This window comes from Prunus avium, chromosome 6 (assembly GCF_965620075.1).
Source record: "Prunus avium chromosome 6, drPruAviu1.hap1.1, whole genome shotgun sequence".
Classification (NCBI taxonomy): domain Eukaryota; kingdom Viridiplantae; phylum Streptophyta; class Magnoliopsida; order Rosales; family Rosaceae; genus Prunus; species Prunus avium.
Window position 1 is genome coordinate 8,375,734 of NC_142289.1, and position 24,785 is coordinate 8,400,518.

Genomic DNA, 24,785 nt, shown 5'->3' on the forward strand with positions numbered 1-24,785 from the left:
CTACTTATCTAATCTAACCGTAAATGGAAGAACAAGGAGCCTGCTGGATATCTGGCCCTATGGCAGTTGACATTTTCTTCGAACCAAATTATCAAATGGGTGGCTGATATAAACATCTCAATTCTTTGGGCTAGAATCAAACAGTATTTTCATGAAGCATGTTACCGAGTTACAATTTCCTTAACATCCCTGTGGATATAGACCTAAACAACAGGGCTAATGCAAATCAGCAAATGGAAGTGCTATCCTTCCAGAAACGTTTGAAAGGCTAATTCAACAATCATAGGATTCATTTCACAAACTGTACTAAGACTGACACTATAGATAAATAAATTCAGAGCTTCAAGCCCCGATTCAAAGACATGATCTAAAAACTAAAATCTGTGAGACTTGAAATAGTATTAGCATAGAAATGCCAATTTCAAATCATGCTACGATAACAGAAACTACCTAGTGTGTCCTGCTTTATAGGATCCTCCTTATTACCTCACATCTGATCTTCATATACCCTTCAGCCCTTTCCTCAACATGAAACTAAAACACGTTTGCTCACAATGGCGTTCAGGTCTTTCAAGAAACCTAAAAGCTCCAAACCTAAACGGTACTATTGATTTGTGGAACCACCTAATAACACCATGGCCTAAACAATTGTTCCAATAATTGTCCAATCAAAACCACAAGTATGTTTTCACAAATGGCTTACATCAAAACCATAGAATTCAACACGAAATTCCTTAATCTACTCAAGAAGCACAGATAGAACAACTTTCAACCAGTGAGTGATACTTTATAGTCATACAAAACTTAAAACCTGCACCATTCATTCAATTTTCACTTCAAAACATCATTTCTAAGCACAATTATACGACAATTCCAAAACAGAAACTCACAACATACCAAATGAACATCAACCACCACCACACAGCCAGTCATATGCATAAAAGCAATGCATTGCAACATTAAAGCACTAAACTTTTACGTCCAGAAATTATCAGAGGAAAAAAAGACATTTAACACTAAAAGCATTACATCTCCGCATTTTGATCAAAACCATTCACTGCATTATCAATCCATAACTGGGAGAAATTATAAAACAAAACCCAAAAATATGAAAATCATTCTATTTGAAAAAAAAACTGACTAAATATGTGAAGAACCCCAAAACAGAGAGGGCTCAGTCCAAGGGAATCTCAACATCTCCGTCAGCAATCTCCTGCTGCAGATCCTTGGGGTCTTTACCATCCACAGTACACCCAACAGAAACGCAAGTGCCCAAAATCTCCTTCACCGTCCCAGCCAACTCCTTGGCCATGGACCTGTGCTTCATGATCTTAGCAATCTCAATCACATCATCCAATGAAATGTTACCACTGTGCTTGATGTTCTTCGTCTTCTTGCGATCTCTCTCTGGCTCCTTCAGGGCCTTGATGACCAGAGCCGCAGCTGAAGGCACCACAGAGACCTTCGCCTGACGATTCTGAACGGTGAGCTTGACGGTGACTCTCAGACCCTTCCAGTCCTTGGCTGTCTCTTTAGCAATGTCTTCTCCGATCTTCTTTGGGGAGAGACCCAGAGGACCGATCTTGGGAGCGAGGGAACTGGCGGCGCCGACCTCGCCTCCTGTAACGCGGACGTAGACATCGACCACCTGAGATGGGTCGAACTTTGGAGGCATGGCTTCTTCGGCGGCGCTCTGGGTTTGGAGGGGTTAGGGTTTTGGATGGAGGAGGCAGCTTGCGAGTGAATGTGTGGTCTTTGTAGGGGAGCTTCATATAACGCTAGGGTTTTGTGGATTAAGAGATTGCCAAATGGAAATGACAATGATCTCCTCGGCTTTTGTTGGGCTTTCACAAAATTTTGTTCCCAGTAATCGCATTGGAACCCAAAAATATTTTGCCCACCTCACCCAAAAATTTAGTCATCACACTTTTAGCCCAAGTTGACCCGTATATTTGATTCATTGACGGCCATTGCTCCACGGACCACCGATCTATTGGACTTTGGCCCCATTCAGTCCAAACTTGCTAGTGGGTCGGTCCATTCCACCATCCTAATATGGTGATTGTGTCCAAAGCCTAATTCCTCTTGGTCCAAGTCTCCATCTATTTGATGAGTCATAATGAGAGGGTTCTTAATAGTCGTCGGATGTGCGGAATTATTAATAATTGTCCAATCAAGTGTTGATTGAACCTCTCAACATAGCCTCTCATTATAGAATCTCTCGTCACACCAATGAGCTCTCCCAAAAAGCCCTTTACTTATCTACACTTCAATTTTTTAAAATAAACCCTTTACGCCTTTTGACAATCAGACCAAATAAAGGATTAAAAAAGGAGGCCTTTTGACTAAAGAAAACGGCCCCCTGTTTTCAATTTCCTAACCCAACACTTTTTTTTTTTTGCCTATTTGTTTTTAACGTGTTTCAGATTTTTTTTTTCTCTGGGTTTGTTCTTCCTTGTTCTGGTTCTCTCTCTCCAGAATCCGTCTTTTGAACTTTTAATATTCAAATGAACCAAAACGTCTTTTGAACCTTTAATATTCAAATAAACCAAAACTTTGTGATTCAATTCGACAAAAGCTCTCTAAGTTGGATGTTTTATGCAAACTTTGAAATTTGAAGGCATGATTATAAGAAACCGCTAGTGGTGAGATTGACCTCCTCAAATATCCTCCTCCCGATTCCCAACCTAGTTGATAAAAGTGTGTTATCTCAAGTGGTTAATTATTGGACATGCGATGGATTTGGTGGTCTAGCCCACAATCGTTTGTGGGTGGGACTGGACATTTAGAATTGCGTCCAATCTTGGATAAGAAACTTTGTTGTCTCAAATATATTAAATGTTATACAATTTTATTATTATTGGGACATCACATATAAAATTTTGAGTCCCGTCCGCGGAGTCTCGAGGCACTATAGAATGATTTGAATCTCAAAAGAATTCAATATATAACGATGATGCAATTTTTTAAAAAAAGTAATCAAGGATAAAGTTGTTTTGGGTAAAGTAAGGAGTTTAGTGAACCCTTCTTTACATGCTAGATAGATGCTACACTTCACCAACAACGACAGTTACAGAAGTCGTGATTCACGTGAGAAAGACTTCACGCATGCAACATGCGCTTTCCACCGCACATTTCCAACTCTACATGCAATGACGTAAACTAGTGTGATTTGCTTTTCTAAAACTTACTTTTCATTCAAATAAATGGCTCGTTATTCTCAAAACAAATCATAATATTTTATTATTGTTGTGAGCTTCATTATTTGGCCAAAGCAAACATATTCAATACAAACAAAACTTTTGATCCCGCCACGGTGTATTTATATTATTGATCACCAGCACAACAATCAGTCCATAGACCAAATCTCTTCTCAAAAGATATGGTAATTTAAAAAGCTCTCAAACGCTACGATTATTGGACTTAATCCAATATTTCTATCACCATATTCCTTGGGATCCCAACATGACTTCCCTAAACAAACCAAATTAACAAACTGTTATCCCTAGTTTACCTTAAGACCTTATCCTCATAACGATCGTTAAAAAATTTCTCGTCGCGCAAGAATATAATATGTCGCATGTAAACAGAAGTCAAGACACGACAATGAACATTTTGAAAATTATAAAACAAAATTGGGGTCAAAACATAATTATTGAAACCTATGTTGACATATTTGAAATATTTTTAAAAAGTGGGCAAAACATGTAAACAATTTTTTAAAAAAAAATATGTTTTTTTTTCTTTGTTCCTTCATATTAATTTGTGTCGTTTAAAATTAAAAGGGAAAACATAGAACTAAAATTCATTAAGTACAGACTTTCAAAAGGGAGACATTTTCTCTTCATCTCAAACTCATGTCTGTAAAACTTCTACCGGTTCAACAAAGTCTCTATTTTTCTTCTTTAGTACGTTTATAGGTCGGTTTGATTGTTTGAGGAGCCTATGCAATTCATCAACTTCAACCTTCAAGTCATTGTGTTACTGTGTTGCCATGTTGCGTTTCCGTGTCCGTGCAACATACGCCGCATCTTTGAAAAAGAAAATCAAACTAATTAGTATTTGACGATAAGATATTTACTAGAAGATGGTGACTTTACTAGATTGCATTAAACGAGGGGTGAAGTTGTTGGGAAGAGACCAGTGCTTTTCGCATTTTCATATATACAAAACATCATCCATGTCATGATCGATCAATTTTCTTGAGAGGCATCAGTTTCCAACAAGTTTCAAACTCATGGCCAGAGGCACTTGTGTCTTATTATCTTACTCCCCCCCATCATCACATTGTGGAAAAAATGCTCATGCTTCCAAATTTCGTGTTTTTATCTGAAGTGGTTTATATGCTCCCTACCGCTATATGACAACTAGAAAGATCATCAATCTATGTTAGTTATTACAAAGATATCCAACTCAGTTTTTTATGTACTAACTATTAAATCTGTGTGTGCAAGAAATATAAACAAACACGCAAGAACTACCAACTACGGAGAATGATGGCAATTCATTGATTGTTGTCACCACCAAGTAACACTAAAGATTAAGAAAACACTGTCAGAAATGTTGATTTTCTTGTATCATTCCAATCTGCACAGATCAATGATTGATTGATCCGACTTTAAAAAATGCTTAATCAACGAAAAATCACAAAATAATTATCGCTCATAAGATTTGAACTTACGACATCCCTGAAATAATACTTCGCTTAAATTTTCTCTATTACTACAAACTTCTTCTTTGAAATTTAATATAATAATTAAAAAATGTTTATAGTGCATATTAAATTACCCAAAAAATAAAGTTCTTATCCAGATATAACATGCATCCCAAAAATCTCAACGGCTCTCATAGCTGTCAATCACGGAAATGCCAGGCTGATCATTTTGATTACAGAGCTCACAGTCACAGCAGATTGGCCCTCTCCTTCAACAGGTGGCAGCTTCCCGCGTCGCGACAAAAGACATATTTTTTTTTTACCCCAAAAATGAAAGAAATTGCGTAAGTGACGTGGCACGATTTGGACATTCCGATCTCTTTATAGACGTCGAATGGGCTGTGGGGCCCGCGCCCTTGACCTACAGCGTGGTTAAAGACTATACGGAAACCCGAGCGTGTCATGGGCTCACTGGTTCAATCATAAGTCCCAATGAATTTCGAGTCGTTGAAAACGAAACGCTGGTTGGTCCACGTGTCGTTTACTTGCGTGTGGATAAATTCGTCCATATCTCATCTTGCTCTATCGATTTTTTTTGTGTGGAAATTATGTACACAGATAATTAATGTCTAGAATGACATGTCACTTTGTTGGCTGCCTAATCTGTAATTAACCTATAATTAAGTTGACACATATTGTCCTACGTGTCATTCAGTTGTAATTAAGGAATTTTTTAATAAGGGGAAAACATCATAATACTATTAGAAGGTGTTGTTTAGCATTTTGTTTGATAAATAACCTAACATGTTCTAAACTGTTAAAAAAAAATATGGCTCCATGTAGGATAAGAACATAATAAATATATTATTAAAATGAAAACTTAAAATAAGGTTGAGCACTCCAACTAGATTGAGCTTTTAAATTGTGGATAAGGTCCTATATTATGAATAAAATCCTAACATTTGGATACCAATTATTGTTACATTGTTTTATTTGGTTATTGTTAGTTTCACAACTAAGATTTTGTTGTATCATTTACTATATCGATTGGAATTGAATTTGAGAAAATATACGTTACATACAAATATTCAGACTTTGAGTTCAATAGTTTGAAAAGATTACTGATTTGTATGTCGACATATCTAGGATTAATAATCACTCACACGAACATAAACAACTTGTGTACTATGATGGTCTTTTTTTATTATTAACTTGCTTACGTATGACTTAATCGTTATCATCTATTTTGATGTGCATCACTAATCATCTTGTGGCATAAAAAAGGTAGAGAAAGAAAGTAAAAGAAGCAATTAGGGCATGAACATGATGTAGCATCTCGTCTCCATACCAAACATATGAGGAGGCCCACAGTGTAGCATTTACCATTGTTGTCGTTTAGCATGACAAATGTAACTTTGTACGAAGAGCGAAATACGGAGCTTATCCATTACACTCGCCATTATAAAACGCAGAGCAATCAACGTTTTTGGTCATAAAATTTTCTTACCAAAAAAGAAGCAAAGAAAAATAGTCCAAACTGAAAACAGGGCAGAAACAGAGCCAGAGCTTTAAAACTCGGTTCTTCATTCATCGATGGCGTCGAGGAAGACCATCTTCCATTCAAAACCCAACTCCATCTTCCCCACCTCATCGATCGGCGACAACCCAATTGGCTCAGACGGGCTCTTCGAGTTCGACGAGGCGGATATATGGAGCTCGTCAAACCCAGTTGCAGAGCAGAAGAAGAGCGCCATACCCAGTTACAGAGAGCTGAAGAAAATGGGGAGGAAGTCGACGATGCTGATGAGCATGGCTGATCAGAAAAGTAGTGCCAAGGTGACGTCAGCGTCGTTGCCGGTGAACATTCCGGACTGGTCCAATATTCTGAAAGAGGCGTACAAAGACCAGAGGCAGAGGGACAGCGATGAAGACGGCGGAGAAGAAGATTTTGACGGTGGCGATGATGATGATGATGGCGGAGATGGGAGGGTCCCTCCTCACGAGTACTTGGCGAGGACGAGAGGGGCTTCGTTTTCTGTTCATGAAGGGATTGGGAGGACCTTGAAAGGCAGAGACTTGAGGCGAGTGAGAAATGCGATTTGGAAAAAAGTTGGGTTCGAAGATTGAAAGGTAGCAAATTTTAAAACTTAAGGCCAAAAAAAAATAAAAACAGAGACTTACTGGAAATTTTGGTAGGGCAAGCCAAGAAAAATTTGAAGTCAACGATGACTGGTTTCTAATTTAATTTATATCTATGATCCCCGTTAAACTGGTTTGATATTTTAGAAGGGACTTGGCAACGGATCTTGATCTTATTTTGATTATTAACAACATTTATGTGTTTTTTTTTTCTGGTACTGGTTTGATCTTTCTGGGTTTGTTTTGCTTTGGGTGCCTGAGTTTTATGAGAGGACCTGAGTTTTGCAGAGCCCAAAGTCTCTTAATGATATTTTGGTTTTGAGATCAGATGATGATGGCATTTTCTGTTTCTTCTTCTTCTCCAGGTTGTCATAGTGATGATGACAATGAATGGAAATATTAATGATAATTTTTATTTATATTTATAAATATTTTTGTTATTTATTATTTGGTGTTATTTTTATTATGGGGTTAATGGATTGAAACAGAGTAATTGCAGAGGAAATTAAAAAAATTGAAGGTTTGGTTGGTAAGGGTGGTAGGTATAAAAGATACAGAGCAGCTAGAAGAAGCCTTGAAGTGAAATTTATGCTCCCTTGGGATGACAAATGACCCATAGCTACTTTGGCATTCATTTTCTGTATAAAAAATAAAAATAAAAAGAAAGACGAAGAAGAAGAAGAAGAAACGTTGGTTTTCATAGTCGGTCGTCGTTTGTACTTGGTATTTGCATGCTAAAAACAGTCGTAAAAGGTGTCTTTATCAACTTTTTCTAGGCAGAGAGACTCTTGGGAGTTTTTGGGGCTTGATGTCACCATAATGTCAACATGAATATCCAAATGGCTCTATAAGAAAAAAAAGAAAAAGAAAAAAGCTTATTAAGTTAGAAGAGAAGTGTGTTATAAAGTTAACTTATGATGACATAGATTTACTATTCTTTGGGGCTTGGAAAAGGTTGGATAACTATATTCAAGACGTTTTGAGGTTGATTTGCACCAATTTTGGATTTTAACGATGACTTTATAAATTCCAATTCCAATTCAAATCCAATTTCAGGTTTACGGTTTAGGCTTCATATCCGGTGCTCTTTGAATTTTGGTGGATCTATGTCGATATGGTCTTCTTTTGACAAATCTATCGTCTCTGTGTTGAATATGGGTTGGTTTTGAATGTGCCTCATATTGTGGGGCTACTCTTTGAGGTGTTGATTTGATTCTAATAGATATTTTGTTAATTGGTACGTTGGGGCGTTGGGGGCCATGGAGTGATTATTTGGCGCTCTCTATGTCATGTTCCAGAGGAAGATTAGAGGCATTTGTTCTTCCTTTTGTCGGCAATGTTTTAGATTTGTAGTCTTGGTATTTATTGGTCCATAAACTCTATGGGTTTCTCATAATTCTATAAACTTAATTGAGTTTGCTGGTTGTTTTAGTCTCTTTAGAAGAGTCATGTCGGTTAGTGGCCAGTTTTGTTCTTGATGTCATTGGACTAGATTTGCAGAAAATTATGATGGTAGAAATGAGTTACAGAAAAATTGTTTTTGAGAGTGATTCTCTCTAAGATCATTTTAGTTTTACTGTTCGCTTAGGTTACTGAGGAAGTTTTTACCCATGTCTACCATATTGCTATTGAGATGACTCCCTTTACAATATGCATATCTTTTTCTATTGATCTAATAAGATTCTATTGCTTTTTATAAAATAAAAAACAAAGACTTTATATTGGTTGAAAGAAGTTAACCATAAAAGCAATAAAATGTATTTTAGAGAGTTGGATTTAATTTCATCATGACTTGAAAAGACTAAGTTCAATGAATCAATTGGAATCATTATATTCCTTCACATTATTCTCCCTCACACAACTATATATATATATATATATATATTTATCAAAGGATCGGAATATTCGGGAAATTTTTCCTTATTAAGAACCTTAACATTAACTAAAATGAATTTGAAATCCCACAATCCAAAATGGATATGTTATGTGCAATGAAATTTTTTAAAATTTCCTTTAACCTATTCATTTCCATGAATCACCAAAAGCCAAAATCCTCAGCAGTCAGCAGCAGCAATAGGTTTACTATTATGTCAACCTCTCTAGAAGGCCCTATAAACAATACACTAATTATAGCCACAGTTAATAACTGAAAATATAAATTGAAAAACGACAAGCAGCAGCATGTAAAAATGCAATAATAAAAATTTATTAAACTTTGACATCATCAAATGGTTATATCCATTCCAATCCAACGAACTGCAATTAATAAATAGTAGTACTATATATAGGCTTAGTAATAAATCAACCAAACCAGGGGCGCTGCTTGATTTGTTTTCACACCCTCTGTTTCCAATTTCCATTTGTTTCTTCCCCACCGATCATTTTGGTTGAGTGAAAAGGATATAGAAAACAATAACAAGCAAAATGCCTCACGACGTTTATATAGCTTTCACTTTTCATGATGGGTTATTGGAACTGCCAAAAACATTTGGGGTGAGTGAACAAATAAAGCAGCTTTTAGGTTGGGTAGATTGGATGAACTTTTGAGCTTAGTAGATGATTGTAAGCCGTTGATGCATTACGAGATATGCATATATTACCGGTTTACAGTTACTGATGAACGTGAGTGTAGATGAATGTAAGTTATATATGCATTGTAAGACTTGTGTGTATCAACAGCTCACTATCACCATGTGCGTGGACAACTGATGATAAGAAACCTCCAAAATTTATGTATCTTTAAACTTGAAAGATGCGACAAGCAATAGATGAAGAAGGGAAATTGTGGGATGATGAGATTTGACACAAAACTCAGTGATGTGCTGCTGTTTTTGCAGATATGTGGGCCTGTGTATATTGGTTGTTTCTGGGAGCTTAGTAAATGGTTGTAAGCCGTTGATGCATTACGAGACATGTATATATTAACGGTTTACAGTTACTCATGAACGTGAGTGTAGATGAATGTAAGTTATATATGCCATGCATTGTAAGACTTATGTGTATCAACGGCTCACTATCACCGTGTGCGTTGTCAACTGATGATAAGAAACCTCAATAATTTATGTATCTTTAAACTTGAAAGATGCGACAAGCAATAGATGAAAGGAAATTGTGGGATGCGGGATGATGAGATTTGACACAAAACTCAGTGATGTGCTGGTAGTTTCGCAGATATGTGGGCCTGTGTTTAATGGGTTTTCAAATTATTGGGCCCCCAGAATAATGCTTAAAAAAGGGAATTAGATGCTTAAGTTGCTACAAGTACAACAGTGAGGTTGTTATTCCCCTTATCTCAAACGTGTCCCGACCATAAGGCTCTAAAACTTAATATTTGCACATGCAAATCCTAATACGATTTCTTTTTATTTTTTTAACGTTAGCATAGCTATCCACTTAGATAGAACAAGTTTTGGAAACAAAGTGGCTTCTAAAATATGGGGTTTACGATTAGAGTTTGAGGCTTGCAAACGGTTTTGGAATAAGTTCAGATAAGTTCGAAAATTATGATTTTTGGTTCGGGACTTGGATTTAGAGTTTGAAGGCTAAAATTCATGTCGAAAATATAAATAAATTTCTCTGGATAGAAATGATGTCTTTTGATCTCTGAACATTTTCAATTCCCATGGCAGTTTTCACCTTGCCTTTATTTGTGTTAAGGGGTTTGCTGGGTATTTTATTTTTCTATGCTAGTTTTAGCAATGAATCATTGCCCTCACATGAAAAAGGCAAAAACATTGACTCGGTGCTTTTCCTGCACATGTGATGGAAAGAGGAACTCTTCATCAAGTTGCATTTGACCATTTGAAAGATCTACAGAACCATTTGGTTTGGAGTCTGTCGATGACAGAAAGTCTTCATCAAGTTGCATTTTCTCGTGTTTATGCTTGATCAGTTCAACTTGCAATTACACGTCTAACATGTTTCCTCGGGAAAATCTGTTGCATGTTGTCTTTGAAAAATGCATGGAAAACAAATTATTTATCATTCATGTGTCTGATGCTAGAGAATTATTTATCACATTACACATGTGCTTCAGAGCAAACTGATCTAACACGTGAAGAGGGAAACAAATTAGTTGTATCTTTCACGGGGAAACTACTTGATATATTATATCACTGTCTTTCTTTCCTTCAACTATAACTGAACTAGATCATAATCTAAGTGAAGAGTGGGAATGACGGTTGTCAATTTTACAGCGTCTTCTTCCGTTATCTGCAAAGATGTCCCAGCAGCTTTTGGATCAGGCAATGCTCAAATAAACTTGCGGATGAAGACACTTATATCTTATCTTCATATAAACTTGTCTTAGATCAATTTGATTTCGAATTTTCTAATTTCCAGAAGATAAGTGGTGTTAAGAAAACCAATTGGGAACGAAACCTAAATCATAAAGCCCTAGGTCGAGTTACGTGGTTATCCAAGCCTAATCAAGTCCTAAGTGCCCTACGATAGGTTTACGGTTAGGGTTCAAGGCTTGCGAACGGTTTTGGAACAAGATCGGATAAGTTGGAAAGCTATGCTTTTTGGTTAGAGACTAGGGATTTAGGGTTTGGAGGCTAAACTCTATTTTTAGAATATTAAAATAATTTTAAATTTCACAAAATTATTTAAGATAATTAAATATAATTAATTACTATTTATTAAGTAATTTATGAAATTAATTAAAGTATTTAAATACTAATTCTTCAATAACTAAATAATAATTAAAACATAATATATTTAAAGCGTATAGCCGCGCGGTATACTGTTTAATATTTTAATATATTTCAGGCGTATAGCCGGCCGGCTATACCTTTTAAATTCGAATATAATTAAAGAGTATCGCCGCGCGGTTATACTGTTTAATATTTTAATTCATTTAAGGAGTAGAGCCGATCGGCTATACTGTTTAAATTCAAATATACTTAACGAGTATAGCCGGGCGGCTATACGTTTTAATATTTTAATATAATTAAAGCATATAGCCGTACTACTATACCTTTAAAATTCGAATATATTTAAATAGTACGGCCGCGCGGCTATACTGTTTAATATTTTAATATATTTACCGGGCGGCTATACTATTTAGTATTTAATATATTGGGTTAATTACTGTAGACGTCCGTCAACTATGGCCCCAATTGCAATTGGGTCCATGAACTAAATTTTGTGGCAATTTCATACTTTAATTTGACAATAGGGTGCAATTAGGTCTTGCCGTAACTGAATCTGTCGAAATTGACCATGTGAGTGTCACGTGGTCTTGTTGGTCGGGGTATAAGTGACTTTTCGTCGTTTCGAATGAAACATATCGAATATAGCGCTGAAGAAAGGGGAAAGGACATGAACTATCCCTTCTGAGGCAACCATTGGAGTTGCATACGGTGAGCGATCCCTTCTGATGCAGCCATTAGAGTTAAAATTCCTGCAGCAGTGACTGAGTGAGTGAGAAAATTTCTGTGTAAGCTTCGAAATTTGGGGTTCATCGGGGGTACAGTTAAAGGTTAGGGTTTCATTTTGGGGGTAGTTGGGTTTTTGGTCCTTTTGGCTGATAGTGATGGAAGAGTTTGACTTCCGTTGGGGTGGTGTTGCGCCTAAATACAGTAAGTGATTCTGCCAGTTTGAATACGTATGAGTTGGTTTTGTTTTCATCTGTGTGGTCAATAGCTTTTAAAGATTCCTTACACGCTTTGTTGCTTTATACTGTCGTTGACTGCAACTCTTAGGGTTTTTTTTTTATCCCTTCTTGTCTTCTATCTATGCCTCACACCAAATGGACTGAAGTTATTCCATAGCAATTTAAAAACTAAACGAAATGTGTACTGTATATTTTGGTTTTGGTGCAGAACATTGAATTAAAACATGGTTTTGTCTGATTTTAGGTGTGTGTATTTTAGCATTGTTTTGACCCTTGTTTACTGTGCAGGTAACCATGAAAACTGTAGTTTAGAACTTCACCATGGGGGTGTGTTGCAAAGTGGGGAGTATAAAAATGGAAAAGTTTGTTACTTGGATAATGTTGTACATGATTTTCTGTCATTGGTGGACTTAAGAAAGATAGGGAAAGGGCTTGGTTACAATGTAGACATTTCCAACCCCAAACCAACTCTGGAAATATGGTATAGGAAGGGTGGAACCCATGGTGTAGGTGGGCTTGAACTTATCAGCTCTGATGCTAAACTGGTTGACATGCTGGGCCAAATGCCATGTAATAGGATTGTGGGGTTGTACTATACTGAAGTGGGCAATTCTAATATAGTTTGGAGTCAAGGTTTGGATGGTGCAGACAATTATGCAGAGCAACACAATGTTCAGGTGGAAGATGAAACTGGGGTGGAAGATAATGTTGATGTTGAAGATAAAGATGAAGCTGAGGTTGTAGACAGTGAAGAAGATGATGGAGAATTTGTTGATAGTGATTACGAGTTCAGTGAAGAAGAATTTGGGTTTAAGACAGTTGAAGTGCCTATTCATGAAGGGGCAGAGGACAAAGGAGGCGATAGCAATAGGAGGCCTGGTTTTGAAGCTCCTGGAGAGGTGTCATCAGATGGTGAGCACACCTCAGATTTTGATACTGAAAGTGAGGGTGATGGGGATGATATGGAAGGGGATAATGAAGGGACAAGTAAGGTGAGAAGGAAAAAAAAACTGCCTCGGTTTAAGCAATATAGAAGGGCGATGGACTTAAAGAATCCTGAGTTTCGGCTTGGGATGCAATTTGAAAACAGACAGGTTCTTAAGGAGGCACTCAGGGAATATTCCATTATTCATAGAAGGAAACTGTTCTTTGAAAAAAATGACAAGACGAGAGTAAAGGCAATTTGCAACGGAGGATTAAAATGTCCATTTGTGGTTTATGCTTCACAGATTGGAAAGAATGTGCAAACATTTGTAATTAAGAAGTTGAGCTTAGAACACACATGTGGGAGGGTGGAGAAACTGAAGTTTGGTAATCCCAAATGGATTTGTGACAGATTTTCTAGCAAGATTAAGAGAAACACAGATTGGAATCTCAAAGCTTTACAAGGAGAAGTTTTGGAGTCCTATCATGTGAGGGTGTCCAAAACTCAAGTGTATAGGGCAAAGAAATTGGCTAAAGCACAAATTGAAGGAAACTACATACAGCAATATGCACGGTTGTGGGACTATGCAGAGCAGTTGAAGAAAACCAACAAAGGTAGTACAGTGAAAATTAAGTGTGATATGGTTGGGGGTGAAGCAATATTTCAAAGGATTTATGTGTGTTTGGCTGCTTGTAAAAGAGGGTTTTTAGAAGGGTGCATGCCTGTAATTGGGGTTGATGCTTGCCATTTGAAAGGTCCTTATCCTGGCCAAATATTGACTGATGTAGGAGTTGATGGTAATAATGGTCTTTTCCCAATTGCATATGTTGTGGCTGAGATTGAAAACAAGGACTCTTGGATTTGGTTTCTGTCTTTGTTGATTGAAGATTTAGGTATTAGAAATGGTTTATCCTGGGCTTTCATAAGTGATAATCAAAAGGGGCTCATACCTGCCATTGCACATGTACTACCAACTGCAGAGCATAAGATGTGCATCCGGCACTTGTACAATAATTTCAGAGCAACACATCTTGGTCTCCCTCTTAAACACATGTTGTGGGCAGCTGCCAGAGCCACTAATCATAGTGTGCCCCGATTGTCATGCTGCGCCACGGGGTCGTGGAAAAACAAAGACATCTAGATGAATAAGATGACGGAAAGCAAACGCCCATGACAATTGAAACGTCAACAAGGCAAAAAAAGAAGGGATGCAACACGAGGACTTCCCAGGAGGTTGGTGGGAAGCAGAAATGGACAAGATGAAGGAAGAGGACTTGGAAGCTTGGAAATGGTTGGTGCAGAGACCACCCAATAATTGGACCAGATCTCATTTTCATACAAGGTATAAGTGTGATCTTCTACTGAACAACCTTTGTGAGAGCTTTAATGCAGCTATAATTGATGCCAGAGATAATTCCATTTTAACATGTTTGGAGAGTATTCGAATGTATGTGATGCTTAGGATGGCTAATCGAAGGGCTGCTTGTGGTAAATGGAAACACCCTGTTGGCCCAAGGATATTCAAAATAATTGAGAAGAACAAGATGGGAGCTTCTCAATGCATTCCTAGATTGGCTGGGGAGAAAATGTATCAAGTCAGTCACATGTATGGTGGGGAGTTTGTTGTAGATCTTGCAGCAATGTCTTGTAGTTGTAGGAGATGGGATTTATGTGGCATACCCTATGCACATGCTATTTCAGCTATATTCCACAGAGATGAAAACCCTGTTGAATATGTACATGAGTGTTATAAGCCAGAGACATACATGAGGTCATATCAACCAATAGTTCACCCCATCCCTTCTATGGATCAGTGGGTTAAGGGTGGCTTGCCTCCAATTAGACCTCCATTTCATAAGCGGCAACCAGGAAGACCCAAGAGAGTGAGGACAAAGGAGGCTGCTGAGGTTCAATTACCAGCCCCAAACCCACCAAACCCTTTGCCTCCAGGTTACATTGCTCCAGCAGCAAAACTTAGAAGACTCTTCATTAAAATTAGATGTGGAGCATGTGGAAAAGAAGGCCACAATCGAAGAGGATGTGGAAGACAGGTTGTTTAATAAAAAAGGGTTTTGTTATGCATTTTAATTATTTGTACTGTGGTCCGCTGTGGTTGTGATTTTGTATAGTTGTGCTTGTATGTTGTGCAGGCTGAGGCAGCCCAAAATGGGAATGTTGGCCAAAATGAAGTTCAAGCTGCTGACAATGGAAATGCAGGCCAAAATGATATTGCCCCAGCCCAAACTGAGACTGCCCCAGTCCAAACTAATGCTGCCCCAACTCAAACTGAAACTAATGCTGCCCCAACTCAAACTGACACTGCCCCAGCCCAAATTGAAGTTATTAGGCGCAGAGGAAGAGGAAGAGGAAGAGGAAGAGGCTTATGGAATCCAGCTGCAAGGATGTCATCTTCACAACCAGTTAGTTGCCTATTATTCTTGCCCAACTCAGATTTTTTATGTTTGCCTATATAGTAATATATTTTGTTTGTGGTTTTTATCTTAGGTGGTAAGGGATATCAGTCAAGGAAGGGCCAATCTGCCAATGACATTCTCACAAGTGCCCTTGCGAGGAAGATTCAAACACACTGTCAAAAGAGGAGGACAAGTATAGACTGTCAAGACTGATTTTGTGGACTTTTAAGACCTATTTTTGGACTCTTATGTACTTACTATGTGGATGTGTATTTTGGGTGAACAATTATAAACTCAAGTATGCTATTTGGTAATGTTATTTTGAAGGCTCTTTTGCCTATTCTATGTAATGTTCAAGTGTATTTTGGATTGTATGTAATGTGCAGTTGGTGAATGTTAATAGGTAATTGAAGCCTTTTGGATTGTATGTAATGTGCCTCTGTTCATTTGGTATACACTGCCAATTCGGCACAAAATCAGCTTATATAGCAAAAATCTGATACATTGCCAAATAGGCACAAAATAACCTTAGCCCAGGTTTCTGCCTATTTCTGCACTACCATAAAAGGCTGTTCAAGAGTATATACAACATTATGCCCATTTTCTGCCATTTCTACACTACCAAATCATCCATATTGATGAACAATATCACAATTATTAAACAAAACAGAACAACAACCCCTTTGTCTTTGTCGATAACTCAACATTTCCCCTTCTAGTACAACAACTTGTTGACCCATTCCCAGATTCTGTTTTTTCAAAATCTTGATTTCTTCTTCCTCTTCTCTCAGTTTTTGCTCTAATTTATTCTTCTCTTCTTCCATCTTTCTGAAATTCTCCGCCATTGCTCTCAATTCGTCCTCCATTCCTCTTACTCTTCTAAGTAACCCAGGCAAGATTTCCTTTCCTCGTGCGCATGTTTCTTTCTCCACCCATTCGAAAAAATGCACCCCCCTCTTACTGTTCTGCAATTCAAACAAAACGAAACACCAATTTCAGACCCAAAATACCACCAATTTCTTTCTCCAACCATGCGAAAAAACGAAACACCAATTAACCCTTATGCAATTCAAACAAAAACTTACCCGATTATTGCAACATGCCTCAAATCTTCTTCCGGGATTCAGATCTGTCCATGAAGTCCGTCATTTGATTTCCGACCCACACTCGCAGTAACGACGCCTGCAATTTGAATCTGTCAAACTCTCCGATATTTTTCCTTCCCTCGCAGCCCCTTCTCAGGTCTTCAGTTCTTCAGTCTTCATTTGGGGGTCGAAGCCAAGGGTTTAAGGCGAGTGTTCAGATTCGAAGGAGAGTCTTCAGACTCAAAAGGACGTTTTTACCCCTCATTTTGACGGACAAATTGATAGAATTGGACGGCATGACCTAATTGCACCCTATTGTCAAATTAAAGTACGAAATTGCCACAAAATTTAGTTCATGGACCCAATTGCAACTGGGGCCATAGTTGACGACGTCTACAGTAATTAACCCTTAATATATTTAAAGATAGCCTTTAAATTCGAATATATTTAAATAGTATAGCCGGACGGTGTTGCATTCCTAAAAGGACACAAATTAATGTGCAAACAACCAATTAAAAATACCCGCAAGTGCACGAATCTAATGAAGTATAGATTATGTAAGTACGGGGTCGATCCCACGAAGAACTTATCGGCTTCCTATAAGTTCTAATTTGAGTACGTAAAGAACACTTAATTGACACACCACAAATGCACAAATGCAAAATGGAAACTAAAAATAAGTAAGGAAGTGTAAAAGAAATGAAACAACACAAGAAAACTAAAGAAAAACACAAACAGCACTTTCTATCACCTATTTATCACCTGTGAATAGTGCTGTGAATAGTATCGTGAACAGTGAAAAATGAACAATGACGACCGTCGCATGAACAGTGACGACTGGTCGTTTTTGGCAGAGTCGAAACTCAAATTTGGACGTGATGAGCGACCGGTCGTTAGGTGAAAGCGACCGGTCGTTTTGCACAGAGTCGAAATTCTCTGCTTTTCAGTTTCGACCTCTGTCCAGTGTTTTGCCTATAACTTTCCAACCGTTTGTCCAAAATTCACGTTCTTTATACGGTTGGATTCAGCACAGAAAATGCAAGAACACAAAGCGAACCAAAAGTCCAAAACAATTACAGAAACAAATAAAATTTAGTAACAAAGACACATAACGTGTCAAACACGCAACTCACACACACATTGGGGGGGGGGGGGGTTTGATTTGGTTCAAGTGACCTATTTCTATTGCATGAAAGTAAATGAACTTTGAATTTAAATGAGAATAGCAGGGATGAAGTATCAAAGAGTGGAATTAAAATGTAACAAACACTAGGGTTTTGGAATCCACCCTAAACAATTCTACCAATGTTCATGGATACTCAAGTGATGAACTCTAAACGTGTTGTTGAAGATGTTCGCAATCAAGACCAGTACGAGTGGCTCAAGACGCATTGATTCTCTCTAATGTACGTAAAGTGCAGTACGAGTGCTACAATACTTGTGCCTTCCCTATAATCGAATCTAGGTGTGCTTAGTACTTTGATTCAATTACAAGAAAAACCCATTAAGTTCAAAGAGAATATGAACATCACAAGAACCCTAATAGCATGGTGTTTACATTAGGTATTCAAGAAACCAATTCACATGGATGATTCTTACTTCATCCATTTATTGCTTAGGATAACATGAAGATACACATAATCCCAACAATCTCAAGAAGCATGCTTTCAAAGGTGATCAATCAAAGAAGAACATACATCAAGGATAGATTAATTTGGTGAATTGGAATTCATCAACAATATCTAGAAATTCATACACTCAAGCATCAAAACAATAAGGTAATCATGTTTAGGGCCTCAACCTAAGCCCTAGCTATGGAGTTTAGTTCCTCATACTTATTTCAAATACAAACTCAAAACAAAACTAGAAAGAAGTTACAGATTTTGTGAACATGGGAGCTCAAGGTCTTCAATGCTGGAAATCTCTTCCACTTCTTGCTTTGTTGCCCTTGTCTTCCTCCTTGAGCTCCCTAGCTCCAAGCTTCATCTCCAGCTCCAAAATCTCTGCAAATTGTGGAATGATAGAATGAATTCATTCCCCCACGTTCAATAGCCCTTTCATTTCAGATTGCACTCTCTTGCCCATCATTTCCAGCTCATACTTTTAATATAAAAGTCTTGCTTTTGTTAAAGCCTTTGCCTTTGTCCCCTTGTCATGATGGGTTCTTTTGTTATTGTCTTCACCAAGATGCTCTTTGTTTCAGATAATATCTCTCAACCAAAGTAATTTCTTGTTACCAAGTGTTATGGTAACAAGAAGAATCAAGATAACATTATGGAGGTAAAAGCTGGAGCACTTCGGATTTCCAGAGCTGTGGTAACATGCTGGATTGGTTGGATAGGCAATACTTGTCCAATGAAGCTCAAATTTGGATATGTTGTAGTTAACATCCATTGGAACAAGTTTCATGAAGATCTTCACCTCATCCGAGTACCAGAGCATGTTGATCAAAGGCCAAGAAGTTGACCTACGAAAATGAACAAAATCAGAATTTACAACCAATAATGCACTTTTAGCTCATTTTCATTCTAACCAAGGTAAAATCTAAGAAAACACAAAAAGGAAGTAAAAAGCTATAAAATGTCAAGAACTAACTCAAAATAATAGGTGAATAACATGAAAAATCATGTGTAAAAATGAACCGAACAGACGGCTGTACCCTTTAATATTTTAATATATTTAAAGAGTATAGCCGATCAGCGGTACTATTTAATATTTTAGTACATTTACGGAGTATAGCCGATCGGCTATACATTATAAATTCGAATGTATTTAACGAGTATAGCCGCCCGACTATACGTTTTAATACTTTGATATATTTAAAGAGTATAGCTGATCGGCTATACTTGTTAATATTTTAATATATTTAAGGAGTATCCGAGCGGCTATACCTTATAAATTTTTAATATCTTAATATTTTAATATATTTAGACAGTATAGCCGCGCGGCTATACGGGCTATACTCTTTAAATACTTATTTAATCAAACGCTAGTAATTAATATGGAGAATGAAGGGAATCATTTACCAGAAACTAGAAAATGAAGGGAATGTAAGCATTTATCAAGAACTGAACTTCCCTGAAAAGCAAGAATAAGAATGGTAAATTATCATTCACCCAGTCAGCTTTATAATACAAGCTAAATCAAGAGCATAAAAGAATTTGATTCACAAAAATACATCCATACCATGATCTGCGATCACCAAATTCCAAGTAAAACCTACAGGAGGTCAAATTGAAAGCTCCAGAAAAACTGATAAGAAATCTGTGCAATGGGTATGATCACAGGTAAGAGGCTCATTTCCATACAAATTGTGTAATCATATAAAAACTCTGTCAAATTCCAAAAAAACGGAAGAACTCCTCCTCATAACAAATGGGGTTTTGACACTTGTCAAATTCCCTTAACTTCTTTGTTTTCTTTTGAATTCCTTCAACTTTTATTTCTTTTGGAATTTGACAAGTGTCAAAATCCCATTTGTTATGAGAAGAATCTCTTCCTTAGTTTTTAAGGAACCAATCAACATATCCACTTCTTCATCACTTTCTTCCTCATGATCATCATAGCCGTTGAGAAAGAGGTAAATTAGGGTTAGAAAGGGAAAGATGGTGACATGGTGGGTGAGGTTCGATAGTGTTGTGTTGTGTGGGTATCCTGAGAAATTGAACAGGGTTTTCATTTCAAAACCCAAAAATTTCTTCGTGGCGACTGTACATAAGGGTATAATTGTCATTTTAGAATAGAAGAACTTCAGGGGTGTCCAAAGACCCTTTTGAGTGCAAATTAGAATCACTCAACAAAAAGCCAAAAGTATAGGGTCATGGGCCATCGCCTAGTTTTGGCCCAATTTAGGAGTAGTTGAAGCCAGGTTCTTACCCGCGTGTTTGGCTTCGGTTTGGTGGCAGCAGAGAAGTGAGAGTGAGAGAAAAACAAATGGGGGGTGGTGGTGGGAGCAAGAAAATATTGGTAGGTTTGGTGGTGCTGATGCTTTTTGGGGTTGCCGTGTACTTGAAGCTTTGGACCATCGACTATACCGTTTCTTCCGATGAAGCTGAGCTCTTGAGGTTTGCTTTGCTTTAATTCCCATCTCATCTCTCTGTTAACCTCAAATTTGTTTTTAAGGGTTCATGTTTTTGTGGATTTTGTGAATGAATGAAAAAATGATTGCCCTTTATATATAAGATAAATTTAAGCCCAAGTTCTTGCATTACTTCCCATTATAGTGATTCTGATGCCATAGTTGAATATCAGTTGTGAGAAAAGACAGAAACTTTCTTTTGATTCTTGAGCTAATTGATCATAAATCCTAAGTTGAGTTTCTGGGTTCGCTCCTATGTTTATATTTTGTAGTATATGATTTTACATGTACCTTTCATTTCTAGAGTTTCATATGTCAAAAAATTAGTAGTGTTTGCCATAAAATGAAATGGGATTTTCAGTGTTGATTTGGGTTTATAGGGTCGAGTTTCTTTGTTATTTCTGTTATGATTTAAAGATTTTTTAAAGTCAACTACATATATTTTTTCTCTCAAAATATGGTAGGCGGCAGTTCGACCTTGCTAATAGGGAAGCAATGGATGAATCTGCTGAGTGGAGGCTGAAATACGATGTAGAAGCAGAAAGGGCTACCAAGTGTATGAACGAACTCAAACAGGTCCGCACCTGATTTTGCTAATTCTTTCCAATTATTTTTCATGATTTGTTGTACAACTAGAGCTTCATATCTGTGTGTAGAAGACGGTATGTTGTCGCTGTTTTTCACAAATCTCATTGGAGCATACTTAGTGTGGCAAATTAATTTTCATATGCACTTTGGAGGGTGACTTTGCATGCTGAGAATTGCAAGGATGCCAAAGGAAGATGTAGTCTTTGAAAATGATCTCTACATTGACCCAAAAGATAATTTAAACCATTTTTGAAACTATAGTATGGTTTTTATCACTTTATTTTTAGTAGTCATGAGGTTTTGGCCAAAAATTGTAGAAGAGGGTTTGGGTCCAATCTTTGGAAGGGCATCCTGGAGTTGAATGACTTGTTAAACAATGCTTCAGTCTGACAACATGATCTTGTCCAGTAAATAATAAACCTTTTTCCTATATTTTTATTTTATTGTTTTGATGTGGTAAAACTGCTGGTCCAGATCAGATGTTGTAATTGGCTTTCGTTTAGTATTCACTTGCACTGCTCCTCACCTACCAATGATAATAATAATTCTAAAAGCACATTTCTGGACTGGCCACCTGTCAAATTATTGCTTCAAACATATCTTCTTGAATTTTGCATTGAACGGTGATAGAGCAAATCCCTTCATAACCATCGTATGCCCTCAACTAAATTACTAGGGGTCTTTAGCTGTTAAGAGTAGTTGAGGCCCATATTTCTGTTTTGGCATTTGATAAGCGGGTCTGTTCTTATTAGCAATAGTATATATGCACAGAATTGGGAGTCTTTGTCTTTCCCTCCACCCCAGGATAAGATTAGAGTCTCTGTGCCTATCATAATCATCTCTTTGTGGACCGATGGATTATTTGTCGTTCTCGCAGATAAAGGGGTCTTTTGAGGAGGATGATGGAAATGCTGCTAGCCTCAACCGGAAATTGGTGAATCTACAAAAGGTGACCCTTTTTTCCAGTACAAAATTTAACACAAAAATTATCATGATGTCTCATAACAAGTCCTATAACCAAGCAGTCAAAAGAGGGTAAGAACTAAAAGCTGTAAGATCCAATGCAATCTTTCTCTTTTTCATTCATCCACTTTTATGCAGCCCTTGGCAAACCTGGTTTAAGGAGATAGAATGGCTTGCTCATATTATCAGACTTTTAAAATTCAACTTATGTTATGCACCCAAGTCTTATGCATAAACTGCATGTTTTGATGTTAAATGAAAATCTGGTTTATTTTCCTTTTCTTCTCCCTTGCTGGCTCTGATAGACAATGATATGTTAGTGTGTTTAAAAGTTCCTTTAGGTTTGAATCTTGTTCCTCTTCTTACAAGCCCCGAAATGCCCAGGAAAATATGGCCTTGGTTGAACGGATGGAAGCCATGAAACAAGAGCTTGAGGCTGAGAAGCTGAAGTGCAGCTTGCAATAGGTTTTCTGATCATCAAGGGTCAAAAGCTTCAGCATAACCAAATTTACCTCATTATTGTCCAATCCATATGCTCTCCACCAAGAAACTAATTTCATGAGCTCAATCTCCATTTTGCAAATTTGCAACTTCCAATGGTATGCACGAGATGCATGTGGCCCCTTACAACTCTTAACTTGTGCTGCTTTCTAGGAAACTGAGAGGTGTTCGATAAAATGACTCTGCTTTTCTACAATGAATATACAATGACTTTTTGCCACCTTTATTTTCTTGCTTAGTAACCAATGTAAGTTGTTCAATCTTCAATTTATGTTTTTCTTTTCCTGGAATGATTCCTTCTTGTAATAGTTCTCCAGGAATTTCGGACCCTGTAATTCATTTAATTGAAAGATGTGAAATTTTGGATGTCCGATTGTGTGTCTTGTACGCTTTTATTCAAAAGACTGCGCGTCGTACATGGTTTTCTTTGTTAAGTCAAATTCTTTCTTTTTCTTAAATAAAAATGTGCTTGGGCCAGTTGATTAGGGCAATATACACACTCCTAACTTCCGAATCCTCGCTGTAGATCAGAGAAGGATTTTGTAGATTAGAGAAGTTTAAATTATCGCATTGACAAAAAGGAAAAACATTTACTGTAGAGAGTTTCGCCTGGAACACCTGTCATGCACTTTCAAGAGATGAATATCATTACATTTTTAACCATGCTAAGATAGCTAGTCAAGCATTCACTTAAATATTAATTATTAGCCACTAAGCACCACTAAATACAATTACTAGTTAAGATGGCAGTGAGATCATAATCATCTTTACAAGCAATCTTTTCCCTACAGGAAGATAACTAATTTCCATCTCCGGGGGCTGTGGAGCAGTCAGGATCTGCAGGGTTGGTTCTCAGGTCCTGGAGAAATCTTGTTATTGTCTGCGCAAACACTTCATTGTCCTCATGTTGACTTGCCGGGGCAGGAGCAGCAGTTGTAGAATTCTGTAAATTGCATGCACATACGTGAGATTTAAAGATGAAGATGGAATTATATAAGAGATGTTACCGGAAGATACCTTTCGTCGCTTCGGCAGTCTGCTCCGGGTGTTCATCATCTCAATCAGCTCATCAAACTGAAGAACAGAAATCAAACCCAAGTTTCCTAATTAATTTATGCGTACAAGTTGGAACAAAATGTCATTCCAAAAAGAAAGAAAGAACGAAACAATGCTCTAACTAAGGGGTTGGGATGCATTATGATTTCCTGGCTAACTTATCTCAGTAATTTTGATTTTCAAACATGGTTAAATTTAAATTAGGGAAAGGTAAATCCAGTTGGTAAAAGTAAACATACTACGTTGCACACTCTACCTGTTTTACAATTTTTTCATAATTCCTTGCACACTGATATAGCCTTCTTTCCTCCTCAACTTCCTTATTAGACATACTTCTCCAATCTTCAACTTCAAGCCCTCTAAACCCTTCTCTCTTTGGGACAAATTGTTCAAAGATAACAGTAAAGGTTGAAACGTATATATAGATGGTCAAGTTGCTCAACGAGCAGGTTAATAGCACGGAAAGCCATCTTTGCTTAAATCTTTTATGGCCGTTACCAACTGTCTTGACTGTTCTTCTAGGCAGAGAATTGAAAAGGGACGAGAGACCGTTATCTTGCTTGCCATTTCTTTTCCCTTACGCTTTCGATTAAACACTAATCTTGTGTTGAGGAGGGATGGGTCAAGATTAGCCTAATCCTCAGTTAATCACTTACTCAGAAAAGGAGATTAGAAGCTAACAGAAGAGTTAGAGACTTACCAAAATAAGAGACTTCTTAATAAAACTGTAACTACTTCCCATATATAACCAACCACTAACAAAAA

The 24,785-nt window shown here is 37.3% G+C and overlaps 3 protein-coding genes and 1 long non-coding RNA gene across 6 annotated transcripts; 2 read left to right on the forward strand and 2 right to left on the reverse strand.

Moving 5' to 3' along the window:
* Positions 1–934: 934 nt before the first annotated feature.
* Positions 935–1,768, reverse strand: LOC110746560 (large ribosomal subunit protein uL11). The gene has a single exon (XM_021946784.2). The coding sequence runs from the start codon at positions 1,673–1,675 to the stop codon at positions 1,175–1,177; it is 501 nt and encodes a 166-aa protein (XP_021802476.1). The 5' UTR covers positions 1,676–1,768; the 3' UTR covers positions 935–1,174.
* A 4,374-nt stretch (positions 1,769–6,142) lies between these two features.
* LOC110753490 (senescence regulator (Protein of unknown function, DUF584)) lies at positions 6,143–7,237 on the forward strand. The gene has a single exon (XM_021954393.2). It carries the CDS (start codon positions 6,248–6,250, stop codon positions 6,779–6,781), a length of 534 nt encoding a protein of 177 aa, XP_021810085.1. The 5' UTR covers positions 6,143–6,247; the 3' UTR covers positions 6,782–7,237.
* An 11,302-nt stretch (positions 7,238–18,539) lies between these two features.
* On the reverse strand, positions 18,540–20,138 carry LOC148293590 (uncharacterized). The gene is made up of 3 exons (XR_015836818.1): positions 20,021–20,138; positions 19,861–19,912; positions 18,540–19,301 (listed from the first exon to the last, which is right to left on the reverse strand). It is a non-coding gene; the product is annotated as an uncharacterized LOC148293590 (long non-coding RNA).
* Positions 20,139–20,666: 528 nt separating this feature from the next.
* Positions 20,667–23,918, forward strand: LOC110746436 (acyl-CoA-binding domain protein). 3 transcript variants are annotated; one of them, XM_088255046.1, is made up of 4 exons: positions 20,667–20,898; positions 21,377–21,488; positions 22,378–22,449; positions 23,756–23,918. In XM_088255046.1, exons 1-4 carry the CDS (start codon positions 20,768–20,770, stop codon positions 23,765–23,767), a joined length of 327 nt encoding a protein of 108 aa, XP_088111172.1. In that variant the 5' UTR covers positions 20,667–20,767; the 3' UTR covers positions 23,768–23,918. The 3 variants fall into 3 exon arrangements, with proteins under 3 accessions (XP_088111172.1, XP_088111173.1, XP_021802351.1); XM_088255047.1 differs by lacking the exon at positions 23,756–23,918 and adding an exon at positions 22,796–22,819; XM_021946659.2 differs by lacking the exon at positions 23,756–23,918 and adding an exon at positions 22,848–23,334 and having other exon boundaries at positions 20,675–20,898.
* Positions 23,919–24,785: the final 867 nt, after the last annotated feature.

Coding starts and splice junctions, on each gene's coding strand:
- LOC110746560 (XM_021946784.2), bottom strand. CDS start 1,675: ATGCCTCCAAAGTTCGACCCATCTCAGGTGGTCGATGTCTACGTCCGC.
- LOC110753490 (XM_021954393.2), top strand. CDS start 6,248: ATGGCGTCGAGGAAGACCATCTTCCATTCAAAACCCAACTCCATCTTC.
- LOC110746436 (XM_021946659.2), top strand. CDS start 20,768: ATGGGGGGTGGTGGTGGGAGCAAGAAAATATTGGTAGGTTTGGTGGTG. Junction 21,489..22,377: donor GTATGAACGAACTCAAACAG/GTCCGCACCTGA, acceptor TCGTTCTCGCAG/ATAAAGGGGTCTTTTGAGGA. Junction 22,450..22,847: donor AATTGGTGAATCTACAAAAG/GTGACCCTTTTT, acceptor CGAAATGCCCAG/GAAAATATGGCCTTGGTTGA.